The sequence below is a fragment of the Piliocolobus tephrosceles genome, chromosome 4 (genome assembly GCF_002776525.5).
Source record: "Piliocolobus tephrosceles isolate RC106 chromosome 4, ASM277652v3, whole genome shotgun sequence".
Lineage (NCBI taxonomy): Eukaryota > Metazoa > Chordata > Mammalia > Primates > Cercopithecidae > Piliocolobus > Piliocolobus tephrosceles.
This window is the reverse complement of record NC_045437.1, coordinates 91,753,272-91,773,851: the sequence shown is the minus strand read 5'-3', so window position 1 is coordinate 91,773,851 and position 20,580 is coordinate 91,753,272. Positions and strand designations below refer to the sequence as shown.

The 20,580-nt window shown below is 34.9% G+C and overlaps 1 protein-coding gene across 10 annotated transcripts in view; it reads left to right on the top strand.

Moving 5' to 3' along the window:
* The window catches only part of MCTP1 (multiple C2 and transmembrane domain containing 1), a 594,518-nt gene that overhangs the window by 432,785 nt on the left and 141,153 nt on the right, over positions 1–20,580 (top strand). The window contains exon 18 of one of the 10 annotated variants that reach the window (XM_023212161.2): positions 3,380–5,296. The exons of the other annotated variants lie outside the window; for them this stretch is intronic. Coding sequence (XP_023067929.1) covers positions 3,380–3,538 — 159 coding nt within the window. The 3' untranslated portion in view covers positions 3,539–5,296. Of the gene's footprint in view, positions 1–3,379; positions 5,297–20,580 lie in introns of those variants that run through there. 10 annotated transcript variants of the gene reach the window in all.

The following is a 20,580-nucleotide window of genomic DNA, read 5'->3' as shown; positions in this document are numbered from 1 at the left end:
GTTACCAGAAAGTTGGGCAGCCTGCTTCCCATAGATGTGTTGTTGTCTCCCTAAAGAAAGAGATTGTCATTGTCGTTAAGTTTTAGAAAAAAAAAAAAATCTCTCTCTCTCTGTCTCTCTCAATATTCTTTTTGCAGCTCTTTCTCATAATAAATATATTGTGGTACTATTAAGCAAACTTTATTCTGATTTTTCCCTAGCCAGGAGGTACTTTGACATTATGAGCAAAAATGATATTGAGTTTCTATGTCTGTTTTGGACTATTACTTCCGGGTTCTATGGGGTCATATAACAGATGCAAAAAAAAAGATTCTCCTGTAAAGATCGTGCTGCCATTTTTGGTTCACTCCTTCCAAAATCATTCCTCACAGCTGTTTGTAAAATTTGAAAACACAGAAATGTAGATAATTGTATTATTTGTTCAGCAACATTCATTTTGAACACTTTAGCATTACAGTGTATTGTGTAAGTCTTCATAAACTTCTGACTTCTGGAGGTCACTTGGGTAAAATGAAATTCAAGATGGCAGCCATTTTTTTTGCAATTTCCTTTTGATTCTAAAAAAAAAAACACCTCAAGCACTGGAATTCTGACCAATTTATGTACATTTACATGATATTACTTGAGTGATTTGACTGTAAGGGGGTCAAATTTCACTGGAGAAGAAATGTAATAGTATTTGTCTTAGCTGGTAGTCAGTGTCTGACGGATTCAGTCCTATGAAACACAAGCTGAATGCAAGAGGTTTGCAAAAAAAAAAAAAAAAGAGGGAATCAGGCATAGTAAAGGTGGGAAAGGGCCTGCTGACACAGATGGTGAAGAAAGAGAATGCAAACTACGATGTGAACACACAGTAAGAGTACTTTGGAGAAAAACCCCTAATATTACCTGTATTTCACTGGAAAAAAAGAAGCTCTGAATCACATTCTATTGAATGTGATTAAAACAACTAATAACAAAACCAAATGTCATTTATTAGACCTGCATTGGGAGTTCTATGAGAATGGGAACCCTTGGCAGGGCGCGGTGGCTCAAGACTGTAATCCCAGCACTTTGGGAGGCCGAGACAGGTGGATCACGAGGTCAGGAGATGGAGAATGGGAACCCTGCCTTTTTAGCCTAGTACTCCAGCATCACCTGCACAGTATCTAGCACCTAGTAAGCTCCCAGTATAAATAGCTGACAAAATCAGTTGACCAATCTATGAACCAATCAGTTAAGCTGAAATATTTTCTTATATGGAAAGCTCATTCTTCAGTGATGCCAGATAAATAAGGGTTTCCTCTAATGAAGCTAGTTATTAAATCATGATAAACATAGCTTAGTACTATTGTAGCACATTTTCCTGGAGTTTCCATTTATATTCTCAACTACTTCATAATTCCTTATCAATCATTTATTCTAACCTCTGATTAAGTTCTAATATAAAAATATCCTTCCACGATAATGACAAAAACAACCACTAATATTTGTTAAGTACTTATTATGTGTCAAGGAACTGTTCTACATGCTTTAGTGAATTTAATATTCCCAACAACCTTATGACATAGATAGTGTTAGTTTTACAATATAAAGAAGGAAGAAACTGAGGCACAGAAAGGTTAAGTAGCTTGCCCAAGGCCACACAGCAGATATTATTTCCTTTCTAAAAGAGTTTTTAAAATACATATACCTTGTAATTTTAATATCACAGCAGTTCTGAACAAAACTACTTGGGATATTCATTCATCTTATAGATATTAAGTTATATATTTAAAATTAGGCCAGTTTGTTGAAAAGAACAGCTTTCCATTAGGAGAAGGGGATGAACAGCACCCCATTGTTACAAACACGTTGTTTCCATCATGCCCTGTTGATAGATCACGGGTCTATTATCATAATACCAGTTCTACTTGGCCCACTTTTTTCATAAATGCCACCGCCTCACAGAGCACAGGCATTTCTATCATTATGTGGCTTGGTTTTAGGCCCAAGTTAGTAACTTTATAATGTTTAAGTGCCTTTTTTCTATTCTATTTTAACTTTTTTCTAATTTATTGTCCAAAAATAAATGTAGAATAATGAAATAAAAGTAAAAAACAATGCTTTTTTTTTTCTTTTAATCACTATGTAATTAAAGTAGAGAGAATAAGAAATGTAGGCTTAGGACAGTTCCAGCTTCTTTAACGCTACCTCTATGCCATAGGGAAGAGTCAAAGCCAGCTGATGGTATTAGAGACAGGCATTGGTCTGGAAGGTGATGGATAAAATATAGGCAGACACGTTTCTGGGCGTGAGCTTATTTTGTGTGCAATGCGTTTGGTTTTTAAATTTTACTGTGAATATTGTCTGCCTAAGAATGAACACAGACATGTGTGGTGCAGAAGGCACTGCTCGTCTTTGGGAATCATCTATTGTAGACATGGAAATGTCTCATAAATTGGGCCTAATTTTCATCAGGCTCTTGACCAGACATTTGTGTTCTTGTGGATGTCAGTGGGTGCAATATGGGGGAAGAAAGAGTGCACATTTTCTCTTTCTTTTCAGTACTGTCATTTCTCACTGTAATGAGCACAAAAATAATTGGACAACTGAGCTATCAGTAAAAGGACACACTTCAGTGTGCGTCAAAGAATTATTTTACAGGACAAACTTTAATCTTTAAATGTGATTGTAGATAATTTGTGGTACCATCTGTCCATTTGGAATTGTTTTAGCCTTTTCTGTCGTTATACAGTAAGTGCTGCTGTGTTTAACATTAACATTTGATATTTTACACATTTAATTTCTGTTCTGCTGTGTGGTCCTTGGGGAACGGAGCGCTAGTGCTACATGAGAGAGACAAAGTATTGATCAGTTAACATTTCAGCTACATTTATGTATGTCGCAAAATTAATGAAAATGCCAGACAAAAATGTCAGAGTGCACAAAAAGGTAGAATTTAAATTTGGTACTTTAATGAAAAGTCTTAAGATGTGCATTATCAAAAATGTCCTCTTGCCTTTAAAGTACAATTCCTAACAGAATAACTAAAGGGAGACACATATTTTACTTAGAGGAACAATGAACATGAATTGTGAAGGGATGTCAACTCTTCAAAGTACCTTGTGTTCCAAAAAACGGCATGTTTGAATGTTTAACTGTTAGTCATAAAATACATTTCTTTCTGTTCATATCTGGAGGGCTACTGACTTCAGCCCTCTGTCCTGAGCAGCCTACGAGGCAGGTTTCCTACTGAGATTCTCTCCCTAGGTTTTCCTTGGTATTCATGTGTTCCTTTTGTGTCAAAACCAAGAATTCCCTCTACAGCAATTTATTGAAACCACTCTGGTTCATTATTTGTTTTTTTTTTTTTTTTTTCTGGGTCCTTTTCAAATGCCTGGTTTTCCTTTGCTTCCAGATAATTTGTGCTCCACCTTTATTCAATCCCCATTTTAGTAAAGGATCATATTTGGGACAACAGCTACTCCCAGAAAGCTGGGCCATTATGCGGAAGAGAGAAAAAACAAAGATGATGTATGCAAAGAATGACATGAGGCAGCTCTGTATAGCCAAATGATTTCTTTTAAAAAATGGAGGAAGCACAGCAAAGGAGGAGGAACTGGATTTGCAGAGGCAATGGGAATATACTACAATGACCAAAGACAATAGGCTCCTACAGACACCTTATCATGTACTTCCTTCCCATGCGGAAAGTCTGCTGCTATTAAACAACATATGGATTTTTAAAAAGTTATTACAAACTCTAAGGACATCTAAAGTGGCTTTCATGATCAAGGATCAAAATGGGAGAATTGCTTAAGAAGAAGTATCAATGTGAAAACAAAGGCATGTCTTCATCACCTGTAGTTTAAGTCTTAATATTCACATTAAGGCACAATGAAATGTAGGATAATTACATTGAACATACTGAAGGTCACTTTAAGTTTACAACAGAAATGTCTATTCTGAAAATTTAAGATATAATAGTACTACTACACCAACAAAATTATGCTTCAAGTCTATGACAATTTTCAAATGATTTTTATAGAAGAGTTTTTGTTGTTATTGCTACAATTTTTTTTTAGCACTAGCAGAGAAGTTGGAAATGTTCTAGATGTAACTTTTGTTACTTTCCCCACAACAGCAAAAGAGAAGTACTCCTGAAAACCAAAGAAACAAGTACAAAGGCAAAATGATCTACAATTGATGGTCTTACTGTCATACTCATGAATTTCCCTAAAATTTTGTAATTATCAACTCCTAAGCCTTTTTGCCCATCTTACTTTATGTATGTTTCCCCTGACATACACACTTACTAAACAATACTTCCAATTTAATCTATATAAATTTAGAAGTTATGTTAAACATTTTCTCACAAATATGCAAGGGAAGAAGAAAACCTCTATAAAATTTCACTGATTTAAAAGATTACGTATTTTTAAGGTTGCCCGAAATTCCTTTTGCAGAGTCAAGAAGTATTGACACTTAGAAGTTTCTCGTGCCACAATTTTCTTTACAGTAAATAGATTGTGCACCCAATTCATCTGGACATGCTAGCACATCAAATTGCTGCTCAAAATGTACATTTTCCCCAAATTTATCTCAACTCCAGAGAAGAAATTTTTTACAAACATTGTCCAGAATTACATGAAAAATTGTAAATTAGGTTTTCCTAAGTGTTGCCTTTCACAGTGCATTACATATAAATTCCTGAAATGATATAAAAGGCCCCCGAACAGCATAAGGTATGAATGAGCTAGGTTTCAGATTTGGTCACTATTGGCTAAAATCAACCCTGAATCTTAGGAAATATAGCAAACCAGATAATAATAGAACAAAACGTTTTCTCTAATCCTTCCTGAGGAGTGAGGCTCTAGTTCAGTTTGTGGGCCTGTTTAATTGTGAAGTTATTTTTGTTTTGTTTTTGTATCTGCTAAATCTATAATGCAACAATTGGCTCAAATCAGTGCTTCGTTCTCTTTAAATGATGCCAACATCCTTTTATGTTTATTTTAATAGATGTCAGCAAAAGGGCTTTCTGCTCTTTGGAGGGAGATAATCACATAAGCCACAGGGTCTTCTACTCTCTGAAAGGCATATTTCTCCTAGATTTTATTTCATATTTACAAGAAGAAGAATTTAATCCCTGTAGCAGGTCATACTCATGTTTTCTATGATCCCTGCTCTTCTGCCTTTGTCCTCTAACATGGAAAGTAGTAGAATGCTGTAATTTTGAAAACTTTTCTTCTGTGAGTGATTTGAGGAAAAGAAAACGATTTTATTTTTTCTCAGGTATAGTGCTATTGTTCTATGTTATAGTTAAAAAATTAACAAATATCACCAGCATAATTATGATATCATATTGAATCTCAGAATTAGCTTTCACATGTGCCTCAATGGTGCTATCAATAAAAGTTGGAGTGGTGGAGGACACCAAAGCCTCGGTGTGTTTTTTCTGGCTGTATGGCTGCTGCCCCACTTCACTTCAGACTTCCTCCTTGCATTACTTCTCTGGTCATTTCAGCCCCCAGACCTTTATAAGACCCTTTAAAAATTGTTACATGGTCAATATTTTACAACTGAGTTGACTAACAACCAAAAAATTATGAAATAATGAATCAGAGATGTCTCACTACCTGTCCCCAGATTCCTAAACCAATGTTCTTGTCTTCTGAAGGATTTTCTACTTTGCAATTTTGATTTTAATTGTAAGAGACAGGCATGCTGAGCAAATTGGCAAGCCGTATTCCATTGCAATGTATTATGAAGTAAAGTACTTTGCAAGGGAAAAAGTTTAAATAAATGATCTAATTATAGAATTTATGTTAGTAAAATGTAAAGTAGGAATAATAACTCTTCTGTAGGGTTGTAAATTATAACAGAGATCCAGTCATTAATATGCTTTAGTCATTAAGTTCACTCTCCATGTGTTTTCATTCCCCTTTCTATCAGGTAAAAATTAAGAAATAGAGGCAGAATGCTTTCTGTTGTCCAATTTTCCTATGTTGACTAGATGTGCAGATATTCATTACAATTATGAATGTGTTCGTTAATTTACCAAGCAAGAAGCTAACCTGAAATGTTAAGGAAGTTGTTCCCATTTTACTTTGCCTTTTCTCTTGCCATCATTTATCACATTTTAAATTGTAGTAAGAACTGGGAATAGACACAGCAGGCTTGGCCACAGGTGTGTCTGTGAGTGAAGACTCTGTGTTGTGTCTTGTACTTTGCTGTGATGACAGAGGTCCAACACTCAGCAAGTGGTAACACTGAGAGATCAATAACAGAGTAGTCATCAGTTATTGGTTCAAATAGCTGAAATAATGAAGAGAAAATCAGAGAAAAACTAAGAGGCAAGGAAAGACAGAAAGCATATCAAAGTGCAAATAGATATTTGGGTTTGAGAAATCAAAGTCAGCTCTCATTTTAAGGACAGGACTAAAATATTTTAGAGACAAAGTGTGGCCTTTATTTGATCTTAAACCAGTGTTTCTCAATTTTTCTTTTCCTATTCACTGCCCTAAGGAGAAAAATTTCACTTGAGAGAAATTAAATACTAAGGGATAAGATTTTGTCAGGGGATATTCAGCTTTAGAGGGCCACAAATCATTATAACATCTCAGATTTCTGTTGCTTCCTCCCACTTCCACCTCAAGAACGAGTTTTTACCCCCTTGGGTGTCACATTGACCCCACTGTGAACGCATGCTCCAAGTGAGAGTTAATACAAGTTCAACTACGTTTACGTTTATACTCCTGGTGGTAAAGTTTAGTTTGGATTTTCTGTAGTTTGCATATCATATAAATTATTCCCATAAAGAACTAGTCTGGAGACAGAGCATTTGTGATCTCCATACAAAATTATTAACTATATTAGAGTCCAATTAAAGGATAGGTGTTTGTTTGGCTTTATAGAGATCGAAGAATTTGATCTTCCCTCTTACGCAAACCCATGTGAGGGTTTTCTTCTCTGTCCCAATTCCAAGCATGCACTGTTGGAGAAGTCCAGAAGTCCACGTGAATTTGGACTAAGTAAGATGACTTCTCTCATTATGAGGGTTTGATGGGTTTTGTCCATACATTGCACTGTATTTATAACTAATAGTTACTCTTTATATTTTTAATGAATATTATGTCAGACATATAAACATATATTTCCTTAGGTTTAGTTACCTATTAGATCTTCATTGGAAGTGTTGGGGAAGGGGGAAAGGATTTATAATAGGAGAGTGATTTAAAACAGTGAGGATAATTGTTCTGCTGGCTGTTTTGCATGGCAAGTTACCCAGTTCACCATAGGTCAAAAAAATTTTACTATTGTAATTTACCAGTAATATGTAAATATATGATGTTTTATATCCCATGTTCCTATATATAAGTAATCTTCATGGATTTTCCATAGTTAAGGCATTCTGTACAGTTCCTGCCAAGCATACTTCAGGCAATTCTTAAATGTTTGAAACAAGAATTTTTTATCCAGTGTTGTCATAAAATGTCAGCAACTTAAACAATGCTTCCCTTAGTCAATTAATCTTTTGGATTGAACTTAAAATAATAGATCACCAAGGTTAAAAGGAATGCATTAATTACCACAAATTAATATACTGGTTGTAGAAGAGAGGTGTTATATTTTGAAGTGGTATTAGTAGAGTAATGGCTAGCACTCAGAAAAGTAATTCATAAATGTAGAAGTTCAGATAGCTGCATTTTCTTTTTCTAGTTAGGCAGCAACATTGAAAACTTAAAGAGGGTCAGTATATATCTGGTTTTGTTTAAATTCTTTTTGTTTTGCTTTCATTATGTTTAATTAACACAAAATAATTGTATATATTTATGGGGTATAGTGTGGTATTTCCATACATGTATACAATGTGTAATGATCAAATCAGAGTAATTAGCATAAGCAGTACCTTGAACATTTATCATTTCTTTGTGTTGGGAGCATTCAAAATCTTCTAGCTATTTGAAAATATACAATAAATTGTTGTTAATTATAGTCGCCATACGTGGGTGTTGAACACTAGAACATATTCTTCCTACTAGCTATACTTTCGTATGTGTTAACCTCTGGCTCTACCCTTTCCCTCACTGCCCTTCCCAGCTAAATTTTTTTAAATAGAGTTTTGTTCTTCTATGGCAAGAGCCTATTGCACACCTCAGCCAGGAGGCTGGTATTGTAAGAGAGCCCTTTAACCTAGGTTCTACTGGCTTGACTGAGTGTACACTTTTTCCTTCATTTTTTAATTCTCAGAGTATCAGACTTCTATCACAGTTCTATTTCTGTCTTAAATCTTGGCTGATATGTAGTTAAAATGGAATGTTTACCATATAGACTCCAAACAAAATGTAGAGGTCTGTTTTGTAAGACAGTTGCTTAGACCTCGGAACACATTTCTCCACGGTGGAAATGTCATAGATCATGACATAGAATCGCTTAACAAAGCCTACTGATCCCTTCATAGAGTTCTAGCTATAGAATGGAAACATCACATGGAGAAAGTAGATTCAGTGGAATCCTGGCTTGGTGTTTGGAATGCCAGAACCCATCTAACCCAAACCCAGCTTCAGGATAGTGCACCTTCCTAATGCAAGGATACGGAGCCTAAAAGTTGGAGATTGTGTGGGCTTTTAATGGTGCAGATGAAGTCATAGAATGGTACAACTGGAAGGGAGGTTAAAGATTGTCTTACAGGACAGGAGACTGAAGTGTTAAGAGGTAAAATGACTTACTAACATAGTAACTCTCGTTTTCCCCCAATAACTAGTAATGGAAGCTTCAAAGACAGCAACGATGAGAAGAAAGGTGAAGTTTGTAAGTTAAATTGTCCTTAGTTAGGGGAAGCCAGGTGTCTGCCATTGTCCTGTAGCATTCTAAGTGTAAAATTGGACTCCTGGTCCTTGGTATTTCCTGTTAAGGAATGTGTTGATCTGGGAGGGCTAGAATTGCCGACTTGATATAATACATCTGTATGCAACGTGCTTAGGGTTATTCCTGCAGTGTAAGTAATAAGTGTGTACCTTATGTTTTGATGAACTTTTCTGTTAGCAGAAATCACATCACACTATAGCTCCACAAAGCACTGCAGAAATGTGTGTATAGTAATCACAAACTCTTAAAGAGTCACTGTGTGTTTAAGTAAGGCATATTTTAGACAAGAAATATCATATGGCCTCCAAGTAGTATAAATGACGCTTTTCCCAAAAGTAAATGTCGACTCATTCAGAATATATTTCCCAGGTTTCAAATATATATTTTCACTGAGTTGCTTAAACAGCTTAAACTACCTATATTGATCTATATTGATTAAATGGTAGCTAAGATGAACCTGTCCGTGGCCTAAATTTTCATTAGACTAAATAAATGCCAGGAAAAAGTGTGTGTATTTGAATTACTTAGAAAAACTGGTGACCCAGCTTCATTGTATTGCTGTCTTTCTAAATTTCCTTTAAAATTATATGGATCCAAATTATTCCAGCATAAAATTCAACGACATAATGGAATAGCATCCTTTACAAAGTAGTGGCAGTACTGAAATAATAATTTGGGCATATTTTGAGATATTATTTGAATTCGGAAGGTGTTGCCCACTTTGTTATTTAAGTTATGTGAGGTATAGTTTGCTATACATTTGGTGCACAACTTTATTGCTATTGGAGATACTGGAGTGAAGAGAAATCATCTGTATGAAATGCTTTGACATCCTTAAGTAGAAGGACCTGTGGATAATTTAGACTTGAATAATATTTGGCCACAGAAACATAGGTTTTTGTTTGTGAGAACTATGTAGTCCTTCAACGTTTGTATCAGTATGAAAAAGTATTTAACTTAAAATTATTATTAGATAATATTCTAGACTGGATTTAAGAACAGGAGGTAATTCACAAGAAAAAAATGTTCCATCAGCGTTTGTCACAAATGCCTGGCTCTCCAAAAATGTACTGAAGACATATTTAATAAGACTTGGGTTCTATTTCTAATTGGCTGGAATGTTTAACCTAAGTTTAAGCAACTAGAAAATACAACAGATTATAAACTGAAAAATGTCATTTGTCAGTATTTTTAATCCATTACCAGAGCCAGTGACAGGAAATAAACTCAGGCTGTTCTGCTCAAGATGCATTTCACTTGCCATTAAGAGATCTTCCCTCGTTTTCATGCACACTCAATAAAGCTGTGTTGAGTGGCTGACTCAGATGACTTCAGCCGCAAAACTTGAAGTTAAAGCTATAATATTGTAAGAGAAACCCCCAACAGTGGTATCAGATGAAGCTGAGAATAAATGTGGTGTATCAGGCATCATAAAAGGGTGAATGGGGGATACATTTATGTCCTCTTCTATCTGCTGTGAGATCCATACATAAGATTCACACTCATTATTCTCGTCATCTTAATGAGATCAGTGTGGGAACATTTCTCTCCTTTCTCTCTTGACTGTCAGAAATGGGTTACTCCATTATTTTTCCTTCCTCTCTCTGCTTTTAAGGGACTAGTTACATTTTCTTGAAAGGCCAGAAATGTTAACTGGTTGCAGCAGGCAGCCCCAGAGTGTCGCGTATAAAGGCTTCAGGCTTTTGGTAGAGGCCACAACATCAGTCTCTTTCTTGCTCTCACTTTCTTTTTCTCTCACACGTGCTTTTATTTCCTTTTAGACTTTTGTTATTTGCCGTATTTCCCAAGGTGTTTCCCTAGAAAATAAAAGATAATTTATCCATCTTTCCTGTATAAAGTACCTGAGTATTACCTCTGATTGCTATCCCCCTTCTCATTGGGTTTGCTGCTGTAATTATTTTTTTTACACAGTCTTCCTAAACCAAGTCTGAATGCAATTAGTTCAAGTGTCCATGCCATGCACAAGCCCAGCCTTGAACTCAAAGAGGTAAAATTGGCACGGGACCAACTTCTAATGCATTTTATCCTCAAATAAATTTCCAGATATGTCAAGAAACAGTCAATGTTTACAATTAAAGCTGCTAGGAGATATTTTTTATTGTGTTTGTAGATGGCGAATTTCCTTAATCCTTAAGGGCATTAACCAGAAATTATGGAAATATGATTTAAGTGATCTAGGTCTATTGATGATTATATTGTAACCACATTGTTTTTGGAAAAGCTTTCCTTTATAGAAGAGGAATGTTAGAGGATTCCCTTTGACATGATTGAAAAATTTTAGAGTAGGCATTTTTAATATTTGCTGCCCTCTTAATTATTACTTGTTTAATGTCCCACTGTTAGCACAGGGATTATGAGTTAATAAAAATGTCATAGTATTAGTGTATAAAACACTATATAATTTTCCCCAGGTAACGATGAACAGCATAAGGCTATATTAACAATATTCTTAGTGTACAGTTCCTAAATGTATTTGATTCTCATCTTTTAAAAAGTAATTTTATACTGAAATTCAGTAATAAAATATTTGAGAGATTTAGTTAAGCTAGCTCGTGGAACCTTCTTAGGTATATGAATTTTTTCCAGTGGTTTATATTATATTGTTATATAAAATATCATTCTATTTTAAAATTAATCTGAGAGTTTTAAATGTTGTCTTAACATTCATCAGAGAAACCTTATTGAGATTCGCAAAGAGCTTGTTTATCTCATCACAGTGTTTGTTAAAACAGTTCAAAAATAAAATTAATAAGCCATTAAGTCATGATTACGTAATGGTTTTGTTCACATAGATAACAGGTTCCCTTTTCCCTCTTTCTTCTTAAATAATGTCTTTCTGGCTTTGTTCTGTGGCTGCAGCAGGCTGTTAGTATGTATCTTTATACCATCAGAATGAATGAGATATATCTGTATAAATTATTGATTCACTTGAGCCTACCTCAGTAATTCAGAGCTGAAAACTCTGGCAGCTTATCTAATAGAATGATATAACTAGCAGACTGAAGTTACCTACCACAGCAACAATTGCCAGTTGGGGGGTCAAATGCCCTTTGACCTTTATACCTGAACACCTGCAAATTGAGCTGTATCCCATTCAGAATTTTAAGAACAGGTTCATTGTCACAGGAAGTAGAGTTTGTTTCTTGGAGAAAATTATGCCAGTTCTAGTTCTGAATGAAAGACAAGGCCTTTATTACTCAAGGGATATTAGGGCTGACTGCTTTTTTGAGAAAACAAATTTGCTGTAACTTTATCTGTAATTTAGTCCTGAATGGGTGCAAATAGACTGCACATTGTATGGAGCAGAAAGAAGAAAACAGGGGTTTGTTAAAGCCATGCAAGGGGTATGTAACCATTATATTTCCGGGGGAAGTCTTATCAGAGTTACAGGTTATAAGGGGGAATATTTTGGTTACATCCTTAGTATCAAACACCTGTTTAGAATTTTAGTTTAGAATGACATTGGAAAAGAACATTTTTTTGTCTGAAATTGTGGATGATGAAACACCCATCTCCTGAAAGTTACTAGGTAGGCTTTGACATGGAGACTGCCCCATCCAGAAACCACAGAAATGATTCAAGTCTCTACACGAGATTGAATGCTATGCTTAGACCTAGTCGGACTATGTTGATTTGTTTCACTTTTATAGAAAATCAGATTCATAGCTTTGTATACTCTTTCCAATTAAAAAATAAATCCTATGAAATATTATTTGCATAAGAATTTGATTTAAGCTTTGCCAATGCTGAAAGTAAGATGAATGTTTTGAGTAAGGCACAAGAACAAGCATACTTCCCCTGATGAGCCTCCAGATCACACAGTATGGGGACTAATGGATCATATATTTTTATTTATTTATTGGAGAAACTCATCCCTCAAGTTGGTCACCTACTCCTTAGTCTGGAATCTCAGTAATTGTCATAGAAACACTCATTTTTACAGTGTTATAGTTGATCACTGACATGGAATCAGACTAGGTAATCAAACATCTTAGCCATATGCTTGTTCTAAGTTCCAACCTAGTCAATTAGCACATTTTCTATTAAAAACTTGGTTGTAATAGGTCTTCATTAGCCAGCAGTTGCCATAATTGAATAGTTACTCAATTATTCCATTCCCCAACCTCATTTTCACTTCTTTTCAGACTCTAAGTAGGAATATTTCCAAGAACATTCATGATCCCCACCTCAAGCAAAATTCATGACCCCTACCTCAAACAAGCTGTTAGAGGTTGATCCAGGTTCTTAACATTTAATTTTTTTTACTGTGTTTTGGCATATGTAACTAAGCCCTGGGGCTCTCCTTTCTTTTGTTTATTTCATAATCTCTAGTGTTTCTTTACTGAGTAAGGAGGGAGAAATCATCTATGGTAAAGCCCCATAGATGAAGTGTCTCTAGAATATGACTACTTTTCTACCCTTAAACCCATCCCATCTTCACCTTCCTCCAGTCCACCTCCCAGACACCTGTCTGGGCATGTCATTATTCTGATATTACCTCCACTATCTGCATGACAGTCCCTGCCACCATCTGCCTGTGTCTACCACATTTCACGTCACTGAAACTCACCTGTCCCTTAAGACTTGTTCCCTGCAACTTTCAGGATGTCAGCTAATCTGATGATCATATCTGTTATCCAGAGGTGGGAATAGGGCCACCCCTAAATAGCATGTGCACATTTTATCACCAGCCTTGTGGACAGAGTATTTCTCATTTCCTTAGGCATCCAAGTTCTTATGTACAAGCAGATGTAAAAGGTTGTAGTTGAGATATCAGAGAGCAAGTAGAGCAGTAGAGTAGCCCTCAGATAACACCAGGTAGGAAATTTCTGTTCTAGCCACTCACAGGGATGCCCTTCTTGATGAAAATTGTACCTCTTCTTTCATTATAAGATGATAAATATGAAACAACCTGGATGAGAATTTGTCATAAGGGTTTTCTGAGCTGGGTAACCTCATTGCGCTTTTCTCTATGCAATACAAAGTAAGCAAAAGCAGCTACCTGCCTAAGAAGTGTAACAAGCCACACTTGGCTTAAAAACACGCAGTTGAACCTTCTCTGCATAATGAAACATCATAGCTGCAAATTGTCAGCCATCAGAATAGCACGTGAAAAGAAAGGATAAAATCAAAGCCATACTAACATTCCTGCTATTATCCATTCTCTGGAACACAGGAGAGTCCTTTCTAATGCATCCATCCTCACTGACCAAGTCTTTGTGATTTAGATTTGTAGGCTGAATTCAATGTAAGAATATAAATTGTTTCAAGGATGACAGATTACAACTGGTTTCTGTCCCCCGCCCCACCTACCCACAACCCTCGTGTTCACCTTTATAACAATTTTTTTTTCAAAAAGTAATGTGGTTTAAAAATCATTTTAAGTTGCCCAACATAAATGATAAAATCAAATATTGGATTCACAAACAATAGCCTTTATTGGTTTGTGACAAGTGATCCATCTTTTTACATTAGTGCAGCTTTCTGAACCAGATTATTTTTCATAATTGATAATTTGTGAGTCATATATTTGTTATCTGTTCTTTTATGGCTTTGAAAATAGTGAACAATGCCAAAGATCACGAAGCTTTTATAAAGAAAAATATTTTAGTGAAGTTTATAGGCTGGCATTTTCTGAAAGTATGTTCCCAATAAGTTTAGCAGAGACTGTAACAAAGATAAAAGTAACATCCCTTGCTAGAAAGAGACCTAACAGGTCTAGAATTCATACTGATAATAGGAATTTAGTTTTAGGAATTGTTCATATTTAGCATGAGAACAACAAAAATAGATACATTTTTAAAATGTTAAATACAGTCTGCAAGCTAAGAAAAATAGTTTTGTTACATATATGGGCAATTTTCCCAATACCTTGCTATAAGCATTAAAATTACACCAACAGAATAATGACACTATTTCTTTCAATCAATAATTTTCATTGATTTTGATAGATAGCCTTAGGATAAGTATCCTCCAACTCTAACACAATTTTTGTCTTATTCAGTTTTATATTTTGTTCCTAAAACATCTAAAATGCAGTAGGAAAATTCTTACCCCTTATTATGGTTTATGATTATGTTATGGGTAGAATTGGGGGCCCTCCACATGGATTCATTTGCCCCAGGTAAATAATAATAAGGTCTTTAAAATCTCTGTTGCCTAAGAGGGCAATATAAAAACCTTTTTACCCTTAATTAATAATTCTCTCATACACTCTAAACATTTTCACTAATTCTGTTCACAGTTGTACTGACTGAACAAAATATGAATCCATTGGAAAAGTAACAATATAATTTACTCAGAACTATATGGGAAGAAAAGTATTTTTAGATGAATTAAATATTAATTTGACAGAAAACTTGTATGAATCTGCTTTTACAAATTATGTTGTTCTTTCTTCAATGTTCATTGAAATTTCGGCTGAACAATTTAATTATAGAGAACTATTTCTATGAAAAAGATCACCTACTTAATTAAAATAAAATTGAGATCATTAATCATTACATAATTATATTATGATTATGTACAATTAAATACCATATATAAAACATTTACTCCTCATGAGACTGCAATAGTAGGGAAAGAAAACACCTGTAGGTTAATACCTCCACCACTTCTACTTATAAACATATGGATTCTATTACACACATTTATTACATCACCTAATTGCTTAAAATTCATACTTTTGTTGAGGGAAATGCTGAACAATGTCCAGTTGTCTATTAATCGGAATAAACTCGCATATGTATTTCTCATAAGTGCCTTTTCTTTGATGATTTTGTTATATGTGACCTCTTTAATTGAATTTCATCTACGTTTCTTCTAAATATTTCAAAAATATAATTAAAATGTTTATTATTCAAAACCAAAATCAAGTAGAAGAATAGTGTTCTTTCCTTATGCAACCTGAACATGTGCTAAATTGTGTTTAAAATTAAGGATGTGTGGAACATCTTTATCAGATAGGCAAACAGAATGTTTAAACTGTATAAGTAGCAATATTAAAGATGGGTAAAGTTCCTCTATGCATATCTTTTAAAATGTTGCCAGTGCTATTTAGCATCTCTAACACTGTGAAGAAGAATTTGCTCTACCTTTTCAGATGTTGTGTTGGCCTCATTTGTGGCATGTGCAGTGATAGTGGGATATGTTTATTTGTGCATATGGAGTGACAGATTGTTGATGTGTTTTAACCATAATATATTATTCAGTTTTGAAACCTACTCTCTTTAGAGTTGGAATTTCTTTATAATTGAAGGGAAAATGCATTTCTAATAACTTGCCTTATAGTTTTAAAGATTTTCATTTTTAAAGTGACTCAGCATATTTCATAAAATGTGGACTGTTTTATAGATTAGTGAGAATTCAGTGTTAATTTGATATATTTTTGCCACTGAAAATCAAATTCCTTTCTTGTAAGATGGACTAGTATCTGTGCTTCCTAACCGAAGTATTCAATATTTTCTTAAAGAAGAAATAGTTTAAAAATATATTATCTCTAAATTACTCTAAATATTGCATGTAGATAGTTCTGAACAAATACATTTTGAAACCTATGTGGAGTCAGGGATTATGTAGTATACACTGTACCCTTCCCCCACAACTGCTGCCTCACGAGGTTTGTTCAAACCACGGAAACTAATTCCAAATTTTGTGATTGATCACTCTACCAAAAACAATTAAAATTATCAATATTAATTCTATGTAGGATTTACATGGAGAATTTACAGAGATTTAGAGGTATTATAATACATTATTGAGAGAAAAACGTTTCCCCTTCAGAAAAGCAATGTACATTATTCAGAAAGAAAAGAAACCTTCAAAAGAAAAAAAGGGAAATTATGCAAAACTCTAGAACTAGATGGTAGTTTTAAAACAAAAACTGTCAATCCATATCCTAGTGTGTAGTATGTAGTCTTTACATGTTCCTGTGCTTAGCAACTTGTCCGTAAATAACTTACATGCCATTATATAAAATTGTTTACCTATTTTCCTCCTCCATGCTAATTGTCTTGTATGTCATTCTGCAGTTTAGCCTGTAGGTAGCAATCTTGCACCACAAAAGCTCTCCATTTACTCACTTGCACTGGAAAAGCTTGCACCATTACAGATCCGTTAAATGTAAGCAGCATTATTTGCATAAATTCCAGACTTTGATGATGGTCTGTGATCTTTGTAGCCTACCGATTACTTATGCAGTTGTTGGGCCTTAAAGTTCACAATTTTGCTCAGAGGTGACTTTACTTTGCATTGTGACCCTATATAGGTGGGAGACCGCAGAATGGTTGGGTGCATACCCTGGAATCTTGAAAATCATGAGGCCTCTTTCTGAAATGTAATGCTTTGTTTTTCATACAGCCCTTCAGATTTATTTTTTAATCCACAAATCTTCTAAAATAGAGAATAACATTTTAGTACTTATGTAGCAAAGATTACAAAAGCGTGCTTCTGAAGTCAGTTACCCTCTCACATGCAATGAGGTCATGCTGTTACCGTCTCAGAGCCTTTACCAGCTTAGACCTATTTAATCTTACTTCTGTGAAGAATAATTAAAAACCAAAAGAACCAGCATTGTTATTGTGACTAGTTATATTCAAATAATTGCTGCAAAGTGCCATTGCTTGTGTATTTTTTAAATGGCAAAGAATTTCCTTCTTTTTTTGCAGCAGTTTTTTGGAATTATTGACAGCATTGTATCAAACAATTGCAGAGCCTATGCTCCATACCAAAAAGTACCTTTATTTCTGTTTCATGGGTTGAAAATAGTACATGATGTTTTTAGGATTATAACTTTTGATGTATTTCAGAAAGCTGGTCCTCTTTTTGTTAACATGGCTATCTGTCCAATTTTGATCCACTTTTATTCCTTCATTCCTTCCTTTAACCCTTCAACTGTGTACCTACTCAGCTGCCAGGCTCTGCTCTATATTGGAACTCCAAATTGCTTACTACCTGACCCCTGTGAGACAGAGATGGAAGCAGGCTACAGAGAGGAGATATCTGAGCTGGGCCCTAGAGGATGAATAGGAGTTAGATGGTAAATAATGGTTTAAAAAAAAAAAAAAAAAAAAGCATTTTTGGCAGAAGAAATAAACAGCACATATTTATTCATTAGTCCTACTTGAAAAGGTTTAATTAGCACCCAAATAATAATCACTTCCAGAATAAAGTATTTGTTTTGTTCTATTAACATGTTATTATTACTTTTAAAATACCAATTAATAAAGTACCTATGAAAAAGTTTATATTTTATTATAATCATATGTTACTAAGGAAGGAAATAAGTTGTAATTACACTAAAATCCTATCAATATATTTTAATTCACACCGATGAGTGTCTAGTTCTAGTATATTTTTGTGGAGTTCAAAAAAATTATAAACTCCCATTCCTGCATATATTCCTTTGCTACCAAAGAACCCATTGGATTTTTAGAAAATTGAGCCTCATTTATTTCAGGAATCCTTTGAACAAATTGTTTCTGAATGATTGCATTTCTTAATATGGAAGATCATAGTTAAATTATAGTGATAAGAGGGAAAAGAACTAACCTTTTATCAAAACTATATCAGCATATTTCAAATTGTTAGTATTTTAAGTTTCAGGTGTTGACATACAATTTCTTGAACAGTGGAATAATTTCAGCAAAATAAGATGCACTGTATTGCTGATTTATTGACAAATTATTTATTGGCAATAAATAAAAATTCAGACAAATCATTTAATTATAAAATAGTTTTATGTATTGCCAATAAATTAGCAATACAATGCATCTTATTTTGCAGAAATTATCCCACAGTTCAAGAAATTGTATGTCATCAGCAACCACCTTTGTTAATAAAACTTCAACTACTTCCTTTTCTGAAATTTGAAATTAATTCAATCATCATAAGAAACTTATGTCTGTTATTGTATTTGGAACCCGTCATGCCTACTTCTTATAATACCTGTGAAAGTTACAGAGTGCAATTTCAGGAACAAGAAGAGCTTATTGTTTGTGAAGAGTAAGTAGGCTTTGATTCCATGGATCAGTAGTTACTAAAGCTGCAGCTGGTTCACAACAAATATTCACATCTTAAGTGCTTAGATAGAGAAGGCATTTTCTCCGAGGTTGACCCCCAAGGCTGTAGGGTGAGGGGAAAGCTCAGAAATAAGTAACTTGAGTGACTTGGAGGTTTTGAAGAGTCTGGCAGACACTGTGACAAGAAAGCTAACTTTAATGGGGAAAGAGGCTTCTTTATTTCTTAATGTTACACGTTTGATTTTAGATATTTATTTTTACAAGACATTCTGGTGATAAAACTTAATGACATATTCCTTTATTAAGTGTAGCTGATTTACATGTTGGTTATAATCAGATTCAGGAATAGTTTTAAATCATTATTTTTTTAGTTTGCTCTTTTCAACTCTGAAAATGTTCTTTCTATTAGCTACAAATGTAGATCATCTGTCAGCCCTCCTCTCCACCTGCTCACCACCCCCTCCCCAAACCAAGGCTTAGGATGATACCAAGCAGGTGAAGGACCTGCAGTCTCAAGAGATCAGTCTTATCTGAGCTAAATGAGGCTGAAGTTGCAGATGAAAACAGAAGAGTGGAAAACAGGTGCTTGAGCAGGTGGGTTTGTGATCTTTTGCCATTCTACTGGTTCTCATAGTTTTAGATCATCGTAAGAAGTAACAGAATTTCCTCTGTTACAGAAACATCTGGGGCATCCTCACAACAGGAATTGACACTGAGGGGTGATGAACTTGATTTGATAGGGATATTTCCCTCTCTAATTTATACCCCCAACATATATATATATATATATATACACACACACACACACACACACCTACCCACATTGCTGCTTCTTAATTTGATCAATAAAGATTTTTACCCCTCCCCGCCATCTCCCCAGATCCATTCTTTTGTGTGGGAGACAGGCAAAAGGCAAAGAATCCATCTTTGTTCTCTGTCAAGCCTCAGAGATCCCATTTCCAGAGGACTGAGATAGATACATCTCAGTGCTAAGTAAAATATCAGAAATTTGACCTTTTATTTTTCATTTTCTCAGAAGATGTAGAAATACCCTTAGAACAGAAACAGAAGTATAGAAAAAGACTTAGAGCAGGTACTACACAGGAAGATCAACTTTGTTTCTTTTTTAACAGCTGAAAGAATAAATGGGTTCCACTATTGAGAAATGAATAATTGTTGCATTGATTAGTCAGAACATAAGAGCCAGCTGCTTGGCAGAGTGCATGGAACGCTGAATAAGTTCTTAGAAGAGCACTTCTCAGCCTTTGATGTACATACATATCACCTGGGGATCCTGTTAAAAGGCAGCGTGTAATTCAGTAGTCAAAGGGTAGAGTTTCTAGGTTATGCTGATGCTGTTTTATTAGAAAACAAAATGTCAGAGGTCTAGCACAAAGGTTCGCAAATTTTAGCATGATTCAGAATCACCTGGAATGCTCTTAGGAGCACAGAAATCTGGGCCCTGCTCCCAAGTTTTCTGATGCTGTAGGGTGGGAATGGGGCTCAAGAATTTGCATTTCTAACAAGTTTTCAGGTGATGCTGCTGATGCTGGTCCACCGAACATATTTTGAGAACCACTGGTTACTCCACTGGATGCTTATTAGAATTACCAAGGGTGCTTTAGAAGACCACACACACACACACACACGTACAGAAACACACACATGCCAGAGACACACACAGAGAGTGCAGTGTCTGCCCTTCAATGAT